The 19,701-nt window shown below is 43.1% G+C and overlaps 1 protein-coding gene across 1 annotated transcript in view; it reads left to right on the forward strand.

The window, feature by feature from the left end:
• noc3l (NOC3-like DNA replication regulator) overlaps window positions 1-19,436 on the forward strand; it is a 79,571-nt gene extending 60,135 nt beyond the window's left edge. Inside the window, 6 exon segments of the mRNA XM_068052606.1 lie at window positions 15,169-15,350; window positions 15,838-15,966; window positions 16,569-16,666; window positions 17,853-17,937; window positions 18,374-18,460; window positions 18,462-19,436. Of these exon segments, the coding sequence (XP_067908707.1) occupies window positions 15,169-15,350; window positions 15,838-15,966; window positions 16,569-16,666; window positions 17,853-17,937; window positions 18,374-18,460; window positions 18,462-18,512 (632 nt within the window). The 3' untranslated portion in view covers window positions 18,513-19,436.
• Window positions 19,437-19,701: the final 265 nt, after the last annotated feature.

A 19,701-nucleotide genomic window follows, 5' to 3' on the forward strand; every position in this document is an offset into this window, starting at 1 on the left:
AGCTTAATATCCCATAGAATCTTCAGACGTGATGGGGGAGGGGGTAAAAAAGAGGGTGGCATTGCACTGTCGATTAAAGAGTCAATTACTGCGGTAAGGAGAGATGCTATCTTAGAAGGTTCCTCTAATGAGGCCATATGGGTAGAACTTAAAAACAAAAAGGGGGCAGTCACTTGGCTGGGATTGTACTACAGGCAACCAAACAGTCAGGGAGAGATAGAGGAGCAGATATGGTAGGCAAATCTCCGAGAGGTGCAAAATTAATACGATAATAATAGTAGAGGATTTCAACTTCCCCTATATTAGAGGGGATAGTATTAGTGCAAAAAGGGGGTGGAATTCTTCAAGTGCATTCAGGAGAGCTTTTTGAGCCAGCACGAAGAGAGTTCCTCAAGAGGAGGAGCGGTACTGGACTTAATCCGAGGGAATGTGGTAGAAGTGGCAGTGGGGGAGCATTTCGGGGATAGTGACCATAACTAAGATCTAAGGTAGTTATGGAAAAGAATGTAGAAGGACCGTAAATAAAAGTACTATTGAGGGAAGGCAGATTTCAATATGATAAAACAGAATTTGGCCAAAGTGGACTGGGAGCAGCCTCTATAGGAAAGTCTACATCAGACCAGTGGGAGTCATTCAGAAAAGAAATTTTGAGGGTTCAGGTCCAACATGTTCATGTAAAGGTCAAGGGAACCACGGATGTCAAAGGATATAGAGGATTAAATAAAGAGAGAAAAAAGGAGGCTTATGGCAGATTCAGAGTGCTGAAAACATAGAAAATAGAAGCAGGAGTAGGCCAGTCGGCCCTTTGAGCATCCTCCACCATTCATTATGATCATGGCTGATCATCCAACTCAGTAACCTGTTCCCGTTTTCCCCCCATATCCTTTGGTCCCTTTTGCCCCAAGAGCTATATCTAACTCCTTCTTGAAAACATACAATTTTTGGCCTCAACTGCTTTCTGTGGTAGCGAATTCCACAGGCTCACCACTCTCCAAATGAAGAAATTTCTCCTCATCTCATTCCTGAAAGCTTTACCCAGTATCCTTAGATTATGACCCCTGATGCTGGACTCCCCCACCATCGGGAACAGCCTTCCTGCATCTACCCTGTCAAGCCCTGTTAGAATTTTATAGAATAGCGGAGGCCCTAGAGGAGTATAGAAAGTGTAGGGGAGAACTTAAAAAAAAAAGTAATTAGGAGAGCGAGGGGGCATGAAAAATCACTGGGAGACAAGATAAAGGAAAATCCCAAGGCGTTTTATAAATATGTTAGGGGCAAGAGGATAACCAGGGAAAAAGTGGGGTCCATTAGGGATCAAAGAGTCAATCTGTGTGTGGAGTTGGAGGACATAGGTGAGGCTTTGAACGATTACTTTTCATCTGTGTTCACTGTGGGGAGAGACGATGTAGGTGTAGTGATCAGGGAGGGGATTGTGTTATATTTGATCAAATTAGCATTGAGAAGGAGGAAGTATTAGCAGGCTTAAAGGTGAATAAATCCCCAGACCCAGATGAAATGTATCCCAGGCTGCAATGTGAGGCAGGGAGAAGATAGCAGGGGTTCTGACACAAATTTTCAAATCCTTTCTGGCCACAGGAGTAGTACCAGAGGGTTGGAGGACAGCGAATGTGGTACCATTATTCAAGCAGGGATAAACCAGGTAATTATAGGCCTGTGAGTCTAACGTCAGTGGTAAGGAAGTTATTGGAAAAAATTCTGAGACAGGATTAATCTCCACTTGGAGAGGCAGGGATTAATCAGGGATAGTCAGCATGGCTTTGTCAGGGGAAGGTCGTGTCTAACAAATTGGATTGAGTTTTTTGAGGAGGTGACTAGATGTGTAGATGAGGGTAAAACAGTTGATGTAGTCTACGTGGACTTCAGTAAGTCTTTTGATAAGGTCCCGCATGGGAGATTAGTTAAGAAGGTAAGAGCCCATGGGATCCGGGGTAATTTGGCAAATTGAATTCAAAATTGACTTAGTTGAAGTAGGCAGAAGGTGATGATCAAGGGTTGTTTTTGCAAATGGAGGCCTGTCACCAGTGGGGTACCGCAGGGATCAGTGCTGGGACCCTTGCTGTTTGTAGTGTATATTAATGATTTAGACGTGAATATAGGAGGTATGATCAGTAAGTTCGCAGATGCCACAGAAATTGGTGGTGTCATAAATAGTGAGGAGGAAAGCCTTAGATTACAGGACGATATAGATGGGCTGGTAAGATAGATGGAGCTGTGGCAGATGGAGTTTAATCCTAAGAAGTGTGAGGTGATGCATTTTGGGGGGACTAACAAGGCAAGAGAATATACAATGGATGGTAGAACCCTAGGGAGTACAGATGGTTAGAGGGACCTTTGGGTGCTTGTCCATTGATCACTGAAGGCAGCAGCACAGGTGGATAAGGTGGTTAGAAAGGCATATGGGATACTTGCCTTTATTAGCTGAGGCATAGAATATAAGAACAGGGAGGTTATGATGGAGCTGTATAAAATGCTAGTTAGGCCACAGCTGGAGTACTGTGTATAGTTCTGGTCACCACACTATAGGAAGGATGTGATTGCACTGGAGAGGGTGCAGAGGAGATTCATCAGGATGTTGCCTGGGCTGGAGCATTTCAGTTATGAAGAGAGACTAGATAGGCTGGGGTTGTTCTCCTTGGAGCAGAGAAGGCTGAGGGGTCACCTGATTGAGCTATACAGAATTAAGAGGGGCGTTGATCGGATAGATAGGAAGAAACTGTTTCCCTTTGCAGAGGGATCAATAACTAGGGGGCATAGATTTAAGGTAAGGGGCAGGAGGTTTAAATGGGAGTTGAGAAGAAAAATTCGCCCAGAGGGTGGTTGGAATCTGGAACACACTGCCTGAAGGGGTGGTAGAGGCAGGAACACTCACAACATTTAAGAAGTATTTAATTGAGCACTTGAAACGCCATAGCATACAAGGCTACAGGCCATGTGCGGGAAAATGGGATTAGATTGGACGGGTGCTTGATGATCGGCGCAGGCGAGTTGGGCCAAAGGGCCTGTTTCTGTGCTGTAAAACTCTGACTCTATGTCTCTATATTCCATCTGCCACGTTCTTGCCCACTCACTAAGTCTGTCCAAATCCCCTTGAAGCCACTTTGCATCTTCCTCACAACACACACTCCCACCTGGTTTTGTGTCATCCGCGAACTTGGAAATACTACATTTGGTCCCCACATCCAAATCATTGATATATATTGTGAGCAACTGGGGCCCAAGCACTGATCCTTGCGGTACCCCACTAGTCACAGCCTGCCAACACGAGAATGACCGTTCATTCCTACTCTCTGCATTCTCCCTTAATCCATGCCAGTAAATTACCTCCTATCCCATCTGCTTTAATTTTGCTAACCAAACTCCTGTGGGGTACTTTATCAAAAGCCTTTTGAAAGTCCAAGTATACCATGTCCACCGACTCCCCTTTATCAATTCCATTAGTAACATCCTTAAAAAACTCCAACGTGTTTGTCAACCATGATTTCCCATTCATAAATCCAAGTTGACTATGCCCAATCAGATTATTATTGTCCAAGTGTTCATTTATCACATCTTTTACAATAGATTCTAGCATTTTCCCAACAACTGATGTAGGCCTAACAGGTCTGTTTTCTCTCTCCCTCCCTTCTTAAATAGTGGGGTGACATTTGCTACCTTCCAATCTGCAGGAACCGTTCCAGAGTCTATAGAATTTTGGAAGATGATCACCAATGCTTTCAACACTCTGGGATGTAGAATATCAGGTCCTGGGGTCTTATTACTCTTCAGCCCCATCAATTTCTCCAATACAGTCTTCTTACTAATACTAGTTTCCTTCATTCCTCATTCTCCTTAATCCCTTAGATCCCTAATTTTTTTTTTAGAGATACAGCACTGAAACAGGCCCTTCGGCCCACCGAGTCTGTGCCGAATATCAACCACCCATTTATACTAATCCTACACTAATCCCATATTCCTACCAAACATCCCCACCTGTCCCTATATTTCCCTACCACCTACCTATACTAGTGACAATTTATAATGGCCAATTTACCTATCAACCTGCAAGTCTTTTGGCTTGTGGGAGGAAACCGGAGGCACCCGGAGAAAACCCACGCAGACACAATTCTGGGAGATTTCTTGTATCTTCCTCAGTGAAGACAGACACAAAGTACTCATTTAGCTTCTCTGCCATTTCTCTATTCCCCATTATAAATTCTCCTGGCTCTGCCTGTAATGGACCCACATTTGTCTTAGCCAAACGTTTCCTTTTTGCGTACCTGTAGAAGCTTTTACAGTTGTTTTTTTTTGCGAGCTATTCTCCCTTTCTTTATTAGTTTCTTCATCCTCCTTTGCTGTATTCTAAAATCCTCCCAATCCTCAGGTTTCTGGCAACTTTATAGGCTTTTAGTAAGGACACCAAAACTGTACACAGTACTCAGATGCGGTCTAAGGTCCTGTAGCAACAGTTCCCTACTTTTATACTCAATTTGTCTTGCATTAAATGCCAACATTCCATTTGCCTTCTTAACCACTTGCTGTACCTGCTACCGACTTTGTGATTCATGTACCAGGACACTCTCATCCCCCTGTACCGTAGATTTCTGCAGTCTCTCTCCATACTGCTTTTCTATTCTTCCTGCCAAAGTGGACAAGTTCACATTTTCCCACATTTATACTCCATCTGCCAAGTTTTTGCCCACTCACTTAACCTATCTTTGTGTCATCAGCAAATGTAGCTACCATACGTTCGGTCCCTTCATCCAAGTCATTTATATAGATTGTAAATAGTTGGATCCCTGTGGCAGTCCACTAGTAACAGCTTGCCAACCCGAAAATGACCCATTTATCCCTATACTCTGCTTCCTGTTAGCTAACCAATCCTCTAGCCATGTTAATATATTACCCCCTACACCATGAGCTCTTATTTTGTGTAGTAACCTTTGATGTGGCATCTTATCAAATGCCTTTTGGAAATCCAAATACACCGCATCTACAGGTTCCCCTTTTATCCACTTTGCTTGTTACTTCCTCAAAGAACTCTAATAAATTAGTCAAACACTATTTTCCTTTCACAAAACCTGTTCCCTGGTTGGCACTAGACCGTACTGCTCTCAGAAATTGTCACGAATACACTAAATGAACTCATCTTCCGGGCTATCTTTGCCCATCTGATGCATCCAATCTTAAATGAAGATTAAAATCGCCCATGATTTTTTCAGTACATTTCTTAGAAGCTCCCATTATTTCTTCCTGTATACTATGTTAGGGGGCCTATAAACTACTTCCATAAGTGACTTTTTACCTTTGCTATTTCTTATGTCTATCCAAACTGATTCTACATCTTTCATATACATACCTTACATATGAATTAGGACCAGGAGTAGGCCACTCGAGCTTGCTCCGCCATTCTACATGATTATGGCTGATCTGATTGTAACCTCAACTCCATGTTTCCACCTACTCCCAATAACCTTTCGCCCCCTTGCTTTTCAAGAATCTATCTACCTCTGCCTTAAGAATGAAAGACTCTGCTTCCACCGCCTTTTGAGGAAGAGAGTTCCAAAGACTCACGACCCTCAGAGAAAATTTCTACTCATTTCTGTCTTAAGTGGGCGACCCTTATTTTTAAACAGTGAACCCGAGTTCTAGATTCTCCCACAAGAGGAAAATCCTTTCCGCATCCACCCTGTCAAGACCCCTCAGGATCTTCTATGTTTCAACCAAGTCGCCTCTTATTCTTCTAAACTCCAGTGGATCCAAGCCTAGCATGCCCAACCTTTCCTCATAAGACAACACGTCCATTCACCTATTAGTCTAGTAAACCTTCTCTGAACTGCTTCCAACGCATTTACATCCTTCCTTAAATAAGGAGATCAATATTGTACAAACTACTCCAGATGTGGTCTCACCAATGCCCTGTATAACTGAAGCATAACCTCCCTACTTTTGTATTCAATTACGCTCGCAATAAATGATAACATTCTATTAGCTTTCCTAATTACTTGCTGTAACTGTAGACTAACATTTTGCGATTCATGCACTAGGACACCCATATCCCTCTGCATCTCAGAGCTATGCAATCTCTCACCATTTAGATAATATGCTTTGTTATTTTTCCTGCCAAAATGGACAATTTCAAATTTTCCCACATTATACTCCATTTGCCAGATCTTTGCCCACTCACTTAACCTGGCCATGCCCCTTTGTAGCCTCCTTACATCCTCTTTACAACTTACTTTCCTATCTTTGTGTCATCAGCAAATTTAGCAACTATACCTTCGACCATTCATCCAAGTCATTTAAATAAATTGTAAAAGGTTGAGGCCCCAGCACTGATCCCTGCGGCATACCACTCGTTACATCTTGCCAACCAGAAAATGACCCATTTAAGCCTAATCTCTCTCTTTCCTATGAGCTAGCCAATCTTCTTCCCATGCCAAAATGTTACCCCCTTCACCATGAGCTTTTATTTTCCGCAATTACCTTTGATGTGGCTCCTTATCAAATGCTTTCTGGAAATCTAAGTACAATACATCCACCGGTTCCCCTTTATCCACTGCACATGTTTAACCAATTTATTGGAGTTCTTTGAAGAAGTAACATGATTTCCCTTTCACAAAACCATGTTGACTCTGCCTGATTACCTTGAATTTTTTCTAAGTGCCCTGCTATAGCGTCTTTAATAATAGCTTCTAACATTTTCCCTATGACCGATGTTAAGCTAACTGGCATTTAGTTTCCTTCTTTCTGTCTCCCTCCCTTGTTGAATAAAGGAGTTACATTGGCTATTTTCCAATCTAATGGAACCTTCCCCCAATCTAGAGAATTTTGGAAATTAAAACTAACAAATCAACTGTCTCACTAGCCACTTCTTTTAACACCCTTGGATGAAGTCCATCAGGACCCGGGGACTTGTCAGCCCGCAGCTCCAACAATTTGCTCAGTACTACTTCCCTGGTGATTGTAATTTTCTTGAGTTCCGCCGTGCCTTCCATTTCCTGCTTTACGGTTATTTCTGGGATGTTACTTGTATCCTCCATGGTGAAGACCGATGCAAAATACCTGTTCAATTCATCTGCCATCTCCTTATTTTCCCTTATTAATTCTCCAGACTCGCTTTCTATAGGACCAACGCTCACTTGATTTTTCTTTAAGTTTGATACTATCTTTTAACTTTGTTAGTGGGTGCTCCCTTGGAATTTTTCTTTCTCGGTGGAATGTATCCATTCTGTGTATTCTGAAATATCCCTTTAAATATCTGCCACTGCATCTCTATTGACCTATCCCTTAACCTACTTTGTCAGTTTACCTTTGCTAGCTCTGCTTTCATGCCCTCATAATTACCCTTATTTAAGTTTAAAATACTAGTCTTGCACCCATTCTTCTCTCCCTCAAAATGAATGCAAAATTCAGTTATATTATGATCACTGCTGCCTAGTGGTGCCTTCACTGTGAGATGATGAACTATCCTATTTCGTTGCACAGTATCGGGTCTAGTATAGCCTGCTCTCTGGTTGGCTCCAGAACGTGCTATTCTAAGAAACTATCCCGAAAACATTTCATTAACTCCTCACCTAAGCTGCCTTTGCCCATCTGATTTTTCCAGTCTGTATGTAAATTAAATTCCCCCATGATTATCGCCATACCTTTCTGACAAGCTGCATTATTTCTTCCTTTATACTCTGTCCTACTGTCTGGTTACTGTTAGGGGGCCTGTGCACCACTCCCACAAGTGACTTCTTGCCTTTATCGTTTTTCATCTAGACCCAAACTGCTTCCAAATCCTGGTTTCCTGAGCTTCCTCGCTATTGTGCTAATACCATCATTAATTAACAGAGCTACCCCTCCACCTTTTCCTAGCTCCTGTCCTTCCTAAATGTCATGTACCCTTCAATATTCAGGTCATCCTGCAGCCGTGTCTCTGTAATGGCTCTCAGATCGTTCATATTTATTTCTATTTGCGCTTTCAGTTCATCTGTTTTATCTGAATGCACGTAGCATTTGAAATAAGAGCCTTTAGTTTTGTCCTTTTTATTATTTTTGTAACCTGTAGCCTTGTCTGCTGATTTACCATTAGATTTGTACTCACACTGACCATGGCAGGAAGGGACAGTATCGATTCCCATATTAACAGCTTTCTCTCGTCTTCTGTTAAGACCAGGTGAGAAAGAGGTCTAGGGTTCCCCTTCAGCCTTCACCTGGTCTTACTGTAACAGGTTTTAGTTTTAAACACACCGTGTTTTTAGCTCTCCCTTGGTGAATCCCTGTTCGCCACTTTCCAATTTTAAGGCAAAGAAACCAGCACAAGCTGGCTTTCTTGGTTTTAAAGAAGAAAAGTTGAAATTTATTTAAACTCTAACAAACTCTAATTCGGTTGACGCCTATGGATATACGACGTACCCATGCTAGCATGCGTACGTGATGCACACATGCATGCAAATAGAGACAGAAAAGAGCAGAAGGAAAATAAAGTGGAAAAGTTTGGGGCAATATCTGAAGAATTTTTGTTACAGTTCTTCGAGCTCATTGTAGAGTCCTTGATTGTAGGTAGATCTTGCTTTTCGTTGGGGTCCAGTATTTTTCTTAAATCTTGTCCGCTGTAGGAGACTTTTCTCTCTTGGGGTTCATGTGTCTTCAGTGGATTCAGAGGCTTGTGAGAAGGAGATGAGAGCAGACAGGAGAGATCTTCTCAGTTCAGGAGCAAACAGATTTTCTCTGTTCAAACTGTGTGTACAATTCAGAAAACCCCAGGTTGCCAAGCAGGTTAATCATGTAACTAACTGGTCTGAACACGTCTTGGGTTGTATCACCGTAGCAGTCTCTGGAATGCGTCTCTTACACATAGTATCTGGTAATCAAGGTCCATTGTGGGTTGAATGTGTCAGAGAATGGTCCTTTGTCTTTCCAGTCACCGTCTGTTAATATGCAAATATATTTTCCAGCCACGGCTGATCTGCTTAACAAGACCTTTCTTCACTCCAGTCTTTTGGGCCTCCTTATCTCGAGAGACAATGGATACGCGCCTGGAGGTGGTCAGTGGTTTGTGAAGCAGCGCCTGGAGTGGCTATAAAGGCCAATTCTGGAGTGACAGGCTCTTCCACAGGTGCTGCAGAGAAATTTGTTTGTTGGGGCTGTTGCACAGTTGGCTCTCCCCTTGCGCCTCTGTCTTTTTTCCTGCCAACTACTAAGTCTCTTCGACTCGCCACAATTTATCCCTGTCTTTATGGCTGCCCGCCAGCTCTGGCGAATGCTGGCAACTGACTCCCACGACTTGTGATCAATGTCACACGATTTCATGTCGCGTTTGCAGACGTCTTTATAACGGAGACATGGACGGCCGGTGGGTCTGATACCAGTGGCGAGCTCGCTGTACAATGTGTCTTTGGGGATCCTGCCATCTTCCATGCGGCTCACATGGCCAAGCCATCTCAAGCGCCGCTGACTCAGTAGTGTGTATAAGCTGGGGATGTTGGCCGCTTCAAGGACTTCTGTGTTGGAGATATAGTCCTGCCGCCTGATGCCAAGTATTCTCCGAAGGCAGCGAAGATGGAATGAATTGAGACGTCGCTCTTGGCTGGCATACGTTGTCCAGGCCTCGCTGCCGTAGAGCAAGGTACTGAGGACACAGGCCTGATACACTCGGACTTTTGTGTTCCGTGTCAGTGCGCCATTTTCCCACACTCTCTTGGCCAGTCTGAACATAGCAGTGGAAGCCTTACCCATGCGCTTGTTGATTTCTGCATCTAGAGACAGGTTACTGGTGATAGTTGAGCCTAGGTAGGTGAACTCTTGAACCACTTCCAGAGCGTGGTCGCCAATATTGATGGATGGAGCATTTCTGACATCCTGCCCCATGATGTTCGTTTTCTTGAGGCTGATGGTTAGGCCAAATTCATTGCAGGCAGACGCAAACCTGTCGATGAGACTCTGCAGGCATTCTTCAGTGTGAGATGTTAAAGCAGCATCGTCAGCAAAGAGGAGTTCTCTGATGAGGACTTTCCGTACTTTGGACTTCGCTCTTAGACGGGCAAGGTTGAACAACCTGCCCCCTGATCTTGTGTGGAGGAAAATTCCTTCTTCAGAGGATTTGAACGCATGTGAAAGCAGCAGGGAGAAGAAAATCCCAAAAAGTGTGGGTGCGAGAACACAGCCCTGTTTCACACCACTCAGGATAGGAAAGGGCTCTGATGAGGAGCCACCATGTTGAATTGTGCCTTTCATATTGTCATGGAATGAGGTGATGATACTTAGTAGCTTTGGTGGACATCCGATCTTTTCTAGTAGTCTGAAGAGACCACGTCTGCGGACGAGGTCAAAGGCTTTGGTGAGATCAATGAAAGCAATGTAGAGGGGCATCTGTTGTTCACGGCATTTCTCCTGTATCTGACGAAGGGAGAACAGCATGTCAATAGTCGATCTCTCTGCACGAAAGCCACACTGTGCCTCAGGGTAGACGCGCTCGGCCAGCTTCTGGAGCCTGTTCAGAGCGACTCGAGCAAAGACTTTCCCCACTATGCTGAGCAGGGAGATTCCACGGTAGTTGTTGCAGTCACCGCGGTCACCTTTGTTTTTATAGAGGGTGATGATGTTGGCATCGCGCATGTCCTGGGGTACTGCTCCCTCGTCCCAGCACAGGCATAGCAGTTCATGTAGTGCTGAGAGTATAGCAGGCTTGGCACTCTTGATTATTTCAGGGGTAATGCTGTCCTTCCCAGGGGCTTTTCCGCTGGCTAGGGAATCAATGGCATCACTGAGTTCCGATTTGGTTGGCTGTATGTCCAGCTCATCCATGACTGGTAGAGGCTGGGCTGCATTGAGGGCAGTCTCAGTGACAGCATTCTCCCTGGAGTACAGTTCTAGGTAGTGCTCAACCCAGCGGTCCATCTGTTTGCGTTGGTCAGTGATTATGTCCCCCGATTTAGATTTGAGGGGGGTGATCTTCTTGATGGTTAGCCCAAGAGCTCTCTTCATGCCATCATACATTCCTCTGATGTTTCCGGTGTCTGAGGCCAGCTGAATATGACTGCATAGGTGTTGCCAGTAGTCGTTTGCGCAACGCCTAGCTGTTCTTTGTGCAGTACTTCTGGCTGCTTTAAGTGCTGCGGATGTTAAATCGCTGGGGGCTTTCTTGTAGTTCAAAAGTGCAATGCGCTTAGCGGCTATGACAGGTTCCAGCTCTTCATTATGAGATTGAAACCAGTCTGCATTTCTCTTCGCACTTTTGCCGTAGGTGGTCAAAGCTGACTCATAGATGGCGTCTCTGATGTGGGCCCACTTGGTCTCAGCATCCCCTGTGGGAGTGTTTTGAAGGGCTGTTACAAGTGAATTTAGAAATTTTTGTAACAGCTGTGGGTGAGAAATTCTGCTCGTGTTGATGCGCGGGTGGCCCTTCTGCTTGGAATGATGCAACTTCTTTGGTCTGAGTCTAACCTTGCTGCACACCAGGGAGTGGTCGGTGTCGCAGTCCGCACTGTGGAAGCTGCGTGTGATTTGAACACTGTTTAAGGCGGCTCGCCTTGTGACAATGAGGTCTAGCTGGTGCCAACGACGTGATCTTGGGTGCCTCCATGAAACCTGGTGACAGGGTTTAGTGTGAAAGAACGAGTTGGTGATGCAGAGGTTATGATAGGTACACAACTCAAGCAGTCTCTGCCCGTTCTCATTCATCCTTCCAACGCCATAGTGCCCAAGGCAGGAGGGCCATGAGTCATGGTCGGCCCAGTAACTCCAGTAACAGTTTAAAATGTTCATGACAAAATTAATGTGCTTCATTCTTGACAGGTGGGGGCCTAGCATGACACTTGTCTCTACTCTTTGACCACATCTTCCCAAATTTGATCCTGTGCCCGCACTATTTAGTTTTAAACCTTCTCTACTTCCCTAGTTATGCGGCTTGCCAATGGTCCTAGCACGGTTCAGGTGCAGACCGTCGCAGCTGTACAGCCCCCACTTTCCCCAGTACTGGTGCCAGTGCCCCATGAACGGGAACCCACTTCTACCACACCAGTCTTTGAGCCACGCATTCATTTCTCTATTCTTATTTGCCCTACTCCAATTTGCACGTGGCTCAGGTAATAATCCAGAAATTATTACCTTTTAGGTTCTGCTTCTTAATTTGGTGCCTCGCTCCTCATACTGATTATGCAGAACTCTTTCCTTGTCTTGCCTATGTCGTTGGTACCTACATGGACCAAGATGACTGGATCCTCCCCCTCCCACTGTAAGTTCCACTGCAGCCCTGAGCAGATGTCCCAAACCCTGGCATCAGGCAGACAGCACAGCCTTCTGGACTCTTGCTCTTTGTTGCAGAGAACAGTGTCAATCTCCACCCTCACTATACTGTTCCCTACTACCATTACTTTTCTTTTTGCTCTCCCCACTTGAATGGCTTCCTATACCATGGTGCCATGGCCAGTCTGCTCATCCGCACTACAGCCCTCACTCTTGTCCATACAAGCCGCAAGAACCTCATATTTGTTGCTCAATTGCAAGGGCTGAGACTCCTCCACTCCCACCTTCTCGATTTCCCCTTACCTGCCTTACTCATAGTCACACCTCCTGTCCCTGACCACGGACCAAAACAGTTGGCCCTATCCTAAGGGGTGTGACTGTCTTCTGGAACAAAGTGTCCAGGTAACTTTCTCTTCCGCAATACATCTGCAATTCGGCCTCCAGCTCAATGACTCTGACCCGAAGCTCCCCAAGCCGCAGACACTTACTACAGACCTGGTTGCCATGGATTGCCGTATCATCCAGGAGCTCCCACATACTGTAGCTGTGACACGTCAACTGTTCTGCCATCTTTACTGTGCTGTTTTAATTAAATTTATTTTTTCTTAATTTATAGTTCCCCTCCTTATCGACCTCCCTCACTTACCAAACTCCCTTCTTCACACTGTGTCCTCCAGCAGCACTCAGTGCAGATAAGTAGCACTGAGAGACCCCTGAATTTATACTCTCTGTAAACAATGATGTGTCAGGTTTGCTCAAGCTCAGAAACCAGTTTAAGTTAGCTATGTAATTAACTAGCTACAGCTACTCTCAGAGAGCTTATATACTCCTGTTTAAAACTTTATAAGAAACTTAACTTGCCTCTTAACGTAAACAGTAATTTCCCTTAATTGCTAAATGTAAACAAAACAAAAACTAGACTTGAGAGATTAACCCTTAAAATCCACTCACTTATCAAACTCCTTTCTTCACACATTGTGCCCTCCAGCAGCACTCAGTGCAGATCTTCTTGATCTTCTGAACTATGGTCAGTTCTCACTATTGCACTAATGTCATCCTTAATTAACAGAGCTACCCCACCACCTTTTCCTAGCTTCCTGTTCTTCAAAAATGTCAAATACCCTTGAATATTATGGCCCAGCCTTGGTCACCTTGCAACCTCATCTCTGAAATGGCTATCATATTTATTTCTATTTGTGCTAACAATTCATCCGTTTTGTTGCGAATGCTGCGTGATTTCAGATACAGAGCTTTTAATTCTGTCTTTTTACCGTTCTTGCAAACTCTGGTCTTATCTGCTGGTGCACTCTTCAGTTTATACATTCTATCCCTTCCTGCCACTCTCTCTGGTTATCATTACCCATATCGCTACCCTAGTCTATTGCCTTGTTCTTTCTCTTCAATTTATCACCTCTCCCCTCACGTGATCCCTTCCTTCCCCCCCCCCCCCCTCCACACTCTTTAGTTTAAAGCCCTCTCTACCGCCCTAGTTATATGACTAACCAGAACACTGGTCCCAGCACAGTTCAGTTGATGACTGCCCCAGTGGGGCAGCTCCCTCTTTTCCCAGTACTAGTGCCAGTGCCCCATTTCTCCCTAATCTTTGAGACATGCATTCAACCCTGTAATCTTACCCTACGCCAATTCGCTCGTGGCTCAGGTAGTGATCCAGAATTATTACTTTGTGGTTCTGCTTTTTAATTTGGCCCCGAGCTGCTCATAATCCCTAAGCAGATCCTCTTTCCTTGTCTTATCTATGACATTGATACCCACATGGACTGTGACAGCTGGATCCTCCCCACCCCCCAATGCAAGTTCCCCTCCAGCCCCGAGCTGATGTCCTGAACCCTGGCACCAGGCAGGCAACAAAGCCTTTTGGACTCGCACTCTCGGCTGTAGAGAATGCATCTATTCCCCTGACTGTATTGTCCCCTACTACCACTACATTTCGATTTACTCCCCACATTTGAATGGCTCCCTGCACCACGGTGCCATGGTCAGTTTACACCTCCACTCTGCAGTCCCCGCTCTCGTCCATACAAGCTGCAAGAACCTTGAATCTCTTGGAAAATTGCAAGGGCTGAGGCTCCTCTACTTATCGTTTCCCATACCTGCCTCACTCGCAGTCACACCCTCCTATCATTTAGCAATGAAATCAGGAAGCATTTTGCTTCACAGGAAGACTAGTGGATAGCTCCCCAAAAGACTCTGCATGCTGGGTCAAATGAAATTTTAAAAGATTGAAATCGATACACTTTTGTTTGGTAAAGATATCAAAAGATATAGAACAAAGGAGGATACATGGAATTGATATACAGATCAGTCATTAGCTAATTGATTAGTGAAATGGGCTGCTGGGGCTATAAGGTGCTTACTCCTATTTCTTTGTCATTATGGAAAATGAAAATATCAGTGCATATTTTTGTTGGGCTTTCTTTGCAGAATCTTCTGGTTTCTTCCATTACAGTGGTTTGAAGGATTCTTTCATGGTTTGAAACCAGGTGGAGTTGACTCACTTTGATTCCAATTCTTAGACCAATCTTCTTTATGATCTTTCTGTATTAAGTTGCCAGTTTATCAAATAGTGAGTGGTTTGTGCTATGAGCCATTGCTAATATAAACGCGGCTGAGAATGTTGATCCTAATTTCTTGTTGGATCCTTCAACCAGAACATAGGAGACTTTAATTCAGTCTAGCAAAAATGTAAAGATAGTTTGGTAATTCCCAACTCCTCTTCCCTGATTGGTCACTCACATTTCTGGGAACAATAAGTGGTAAAGTGATTTCTGATGCAGTGTGTGAATAGGTTTTGGGAACAGCAAATTGAAGCAGTTTGGTCCTGCTTTGCTGTGTGAATACCTCAGTGCCAATCCTAAAGCAGTTTTTGAAACGTGTTGCTTTGAAAGCTGTTTGAACATTATTGATTCTGTTTTTCAGGAGATACAAATGAAGATGTTTTGGTTGTGCTGCAATGTCTAGATGTGATGCTGACAAAACGCAGAAAGCAAGTTTCTTTACAGCGTGCTATTGCTTATATTAAACGTCTGACTACTCTTGCACTTAATGTTCTACCCAATTCTACCATCGGTATCCTGGCAACCAATAGAGCATTAATGAACGTAAGTGGTCTCTTACTAGGAGAAGCTGGCTATTTCCAATTATAACTGAACGGATCGTCTAGATCCACCTCTTTAACATTCCTCAGTGAAGACTTGTATAGTTACTCATAAGTTATGCAGATAGCCTTGCTTGTAGAAGGTTTATCATGATGTGTCCTCTATCAGTTGAAATGTTACCTTTGTCTGTGGCAGAGAGAATGAATGCCAGGATTTGCCTATAAAACTTACACTGCAGTATTTGTAAAAAAAAAAGTCTGTAATGCACAAAGTTGGAATTCAAAGAATCACATGGTTAGTGAAAACAAGTGATTGTTACTCAGAAACCAAATTACATACTAATGGATACAGTTAGATTGTACTTAATATTTTTGCAACTGTAACAATTTACAGCCTGAGAAACTGCTTCCTTAATGAGCAGGATTAAAGTTGAATCGAGCCATATACAACATGCAAATTTTTCTTTAAAAGAGCTTTTTATTTCTTCCAGTCATTTCCTAAGGCAGATATTTTGCTCGACAATGAATCCCAGGGTAGTGGGCTTTATCTGCCAGAGTTTGATGAACCTGAATACTGTAATGCACAGAACACTGCATTGTGGGAGTTACATTACCTCCAGGTAAACTCGTTTTGCATTGTGTCTCTTATCAGACATTTAGTACTGTTGGTACACAGTAAATTGGAAACCTTATAAATGTGAAGCTAAATGTAAAAACAAGTGTAAGTCTACGTGAGTCATATGGACGAATTAGATAGCAGCTCCTTTTCAATGTCAGTTAGCAAAAAAAGACTATTTTCTATGTAGTACATTATAATTCAGTACCCTTAGTCTCATGAAAAATTATTCATGTTTAATCACACTGCAGTTACATTCTTTTTTAAAAGGCTGCATGACAAAATTTCAAGTAAACATTGATTAAAATTGTTGATTTAAGCATGTCATTGCCTGTTATGTTTTGTGTTAATTAAAGCAAAATACTGTGGATGCTTGAAATCTGAAATAAAAACAAAGTGCTGAAAATATTCAGCAGCTCTGGCAGCATCTGTGGAGAGAGAAACACAGTTAACATTTCAGGTCTGTGACCTTTCGTCATGTTTTGGTTTAGCACTGGAATAGATGTACTGTTACAGGCAAATTGTCTGTGATCAGTCTCTGCATATTCCATGTAACCGGAATCCAAGGTCACCAAGGTTTTGCACGGACTTTTTTTTATTTTACAGAGACATTTCCATCCTGTGGTGCGAAGGTTTGCAGCGCATCTTAGTGTTGGTGCTCCATCAGAGGGCTCTGGAGCCCTGAGAGTGGAACTAAGCAGAAAGTAAGGGATTTTACTGTTATGTTAACAAAGTATAATGTCATTGTTACAAATTCTGGTCCACACAACTTCAGCTTTGAAAATTATTGTTTGTAATTATTTATTTAGAGATACAGCACTGAAACAGGCCCACCGAGTCTGTGCCGACCATCAACCACCCATTTTATACTAATCCTACATTAATCCCATATTCCCTACCACATCCCCACAATTCTCCTACCACCTACCAATTAATAGTTAATTTTTCAAACAGAGTGACTCCTGACAATGCAGCCCAGCGCTGACGTCATCAGAGCGCTCCCAGCTTCGCATTTGTGCAGAACGGACACTTGCTGTCAATATGGTGCTGCGCATGCACAGCCTAGGTCGGTACCTGTCTTGCCAGGACTAATTCACGCATGTGTGCGAAAATGTCATCGCGTACTGCAACATCTCCTCGTCACTCGCTCCTCGCCTCGTCACTTCTCCCCCCTTGGCCGCTCGGTCCCCGCTTCACCCCCCTCCACCTACTTGAGGGCCACATGCTCCCAGCCTCACCGCTTCCTCCCCTCTACTCTGCTTCCCTGCTCCCTCGCACAATTGCTGCCTTTCTTCCCCGCACAGGGGAAGGTGGGGTGGGTGGAGAGAGAGGGTGACAAGATAGGCAGGGCAGGGAGACTGCAAGCGGGACAGAGCGGGGAGCAGAGGGGATGACGCGGCAAGGCCAGGAGTGAATGGCCCACAGGTTGGGGGGGGTGTCTGTGTGAAGTGGGGAGCGAGTGGCTGAGGGGAGAGAAGTGGCGAGGCGTGGAGCAAGCGGCAAGCAGACGGTCGCGGGAGGCAGCGGCGAAGGGAAGTGCGATGGCAGGAGGGAGTGAGGTACTGTTGGGGGTGGGATGGAGGCGGCAGCCGCAGCCATTATGAACATTTGGGTTTCATTTTTTTTTAGATAAATTGAGCAGTGCAATCTTTACTACTGGCAGCTGCCAAAAATGTCACAAACAGTGACTTTTCAGTGCATGAGGCTGCATTTGTGCGTGTGCAAGTACTGTGCCACCTAGTGGTTGCATTGTCAGAAAAAGCAGCCTTTCTCAAATTAAGCACTTCCTACTTTATGAATCCTTTGTTCTTTACTCTGTTATTGGGAATTTTTAGGTACTGAATTTTTATATTTGAGCAGAAACTGAATGTATTTATTTGTTTAATCCAGGCATGCTACAGAGCTTTTTGAGGAGTTCAGCATGAAAGCAATGACCTTCAATCCTCCAATCACATCTTCTAGATCCAACAAAAAGGTAAAGCAAACTATAAATGCCATTTATTCTAATTCATCCCGTTTGTAGCTGTTTCTTTATGCTTGATATAGCAGTACTATTTAGCTAGGTTAAGCACACTAAAACAAATAATAAAGTGATAAATGTTGCAATGGGATGAAATATTTTGCATGCTGCTTCTCCTGCCTGTGGAACTCTTGTTCTTTACTTGTTACCAAACATATATTTAGCTTTGTCAGTATCTCGAGACAATTTCTGCCAAATTTGCCTGCAGTTCCAACAATTGTTCATGTTGCCACATGGTTCTGTCTGCAGCCTCTTAACAGCCAATGGTAGATCAAAAAAAAGTAGTGCTTGTTGTCTTGGTGTGTAATATTTATTTAAAATTTGTTTAATGAGAGTAAGTTCTTCTAAGAATTGCCTGTAGCTCTTCAGCTTGTGATTGCTGTAATTTCAGAAGTCTGCAATGCAGAGTGCATTTCTTGATTCTGATCTACAAAACCAGATAAACCAGCTCCTTGAGAATCCCACAATGACTGCTGATTTTCAAATTTTATGAAGATTTCGGAGCAGAATTACACACGATTGAAGGGTAGGAGCTGTTGGGTGTCTGTTGTGCCCAGACGCACAATGGGAGTCCTCAAAACAAAAGATTCAAAGCAGAGCAACTTGTATAAGTGAGGGTTGGATTATCTGTATTAATTCATTATTTTTGTTGTTTACCTTACTCATGGTATCCATGGTGAATCTGTATATATGTAAACACTAGTGAATCACCCATGCTCACAATTGGAGAGAATAGCAAGAACAACACGTTGTAATATTGATTTTTAGACGTTACAGCACCATCCTGTGTGTGAAAAAAGTAATTTTATTGGATGGGTTTAACAATTGTGACAAAAAAACTCAGATTTTTATACAGATATTTGTATAAAACATTTTGTCCACTTAAACCCTGAAAATATACAACAGGGGGAAAACTTTCAGCCTGTGAGCTTTGTAATGCTTCAAAATGTTGATTTATTACTTTAAAATAATAAATATTTGACCCAAACTTTCTATTAATGTTTCTTGACATGGAAGATGTGTTATAAATGCAAGTTAATTCTTTAGAGTTACACTTAGGAATATTCTATGTTCTTAGGACATGTGTTAGATAGGTATAAAAGGCAGACCAAAAGCAATTGAGTATCATATTAATCTAACAGTTATATCATCACATTCTTCATAATTCTACTCACGTAACATAAACTCTTAATGTTTCTTAGTGCCATTTAGGCATGCTTGCTTTCTCTCTACCTATCCGAGAAAAAAAATTGATTACCTTTTCTACATTTTGTGAAGAATTCAACATGTTTTACGCAGAAATCTTTCATCCCTTCTTCCTGATTCATGAAAGTCTGTCTCTCATAAGCCTTGTTTTTAAAGTTTCTATTTTATAATGTTGATTAAATAATAAAATTGGGGGAAAATACCCAGCTACTTATTGTTTAAATGTTTCTTATGCACTTATAATAAATATTTGAACAGTGATCACTTGAAATTGCTATTTTGTAATATGCTATATTTGGGTGAATGTTTCTCATCTTATTGGTTATGTTCCTGCATAAAATTCTTCACTGTTTTACTATATACAACCAAAAACATGGACTGTTCTACTGATTACTAACTAAAAATATTTGAAGAGATGACGGTTGGTTGTTTTATCCAGCTGGTGGTGCTGTGCACCATATAGACTGATTTGTGATTTGTGTTTTGTGAGCAGAGCAGCCAGTACTAGAACAG

This window comes from Heterodontus francisci, chromosome 20 (genome assembly GCF_036365525.1).
Source record: "Heterodontus francisci isolate sHetFra1 chromosome 20, sHetFra1.hap1, whole genome shotgun sequence".
Lineage (NCBI taxonomy): Eukaryota > Metazoa > Chordata > Chondrichthyes > Heterodontiformes > Heterodontidae > Heterodontus > Heterodontus francisci.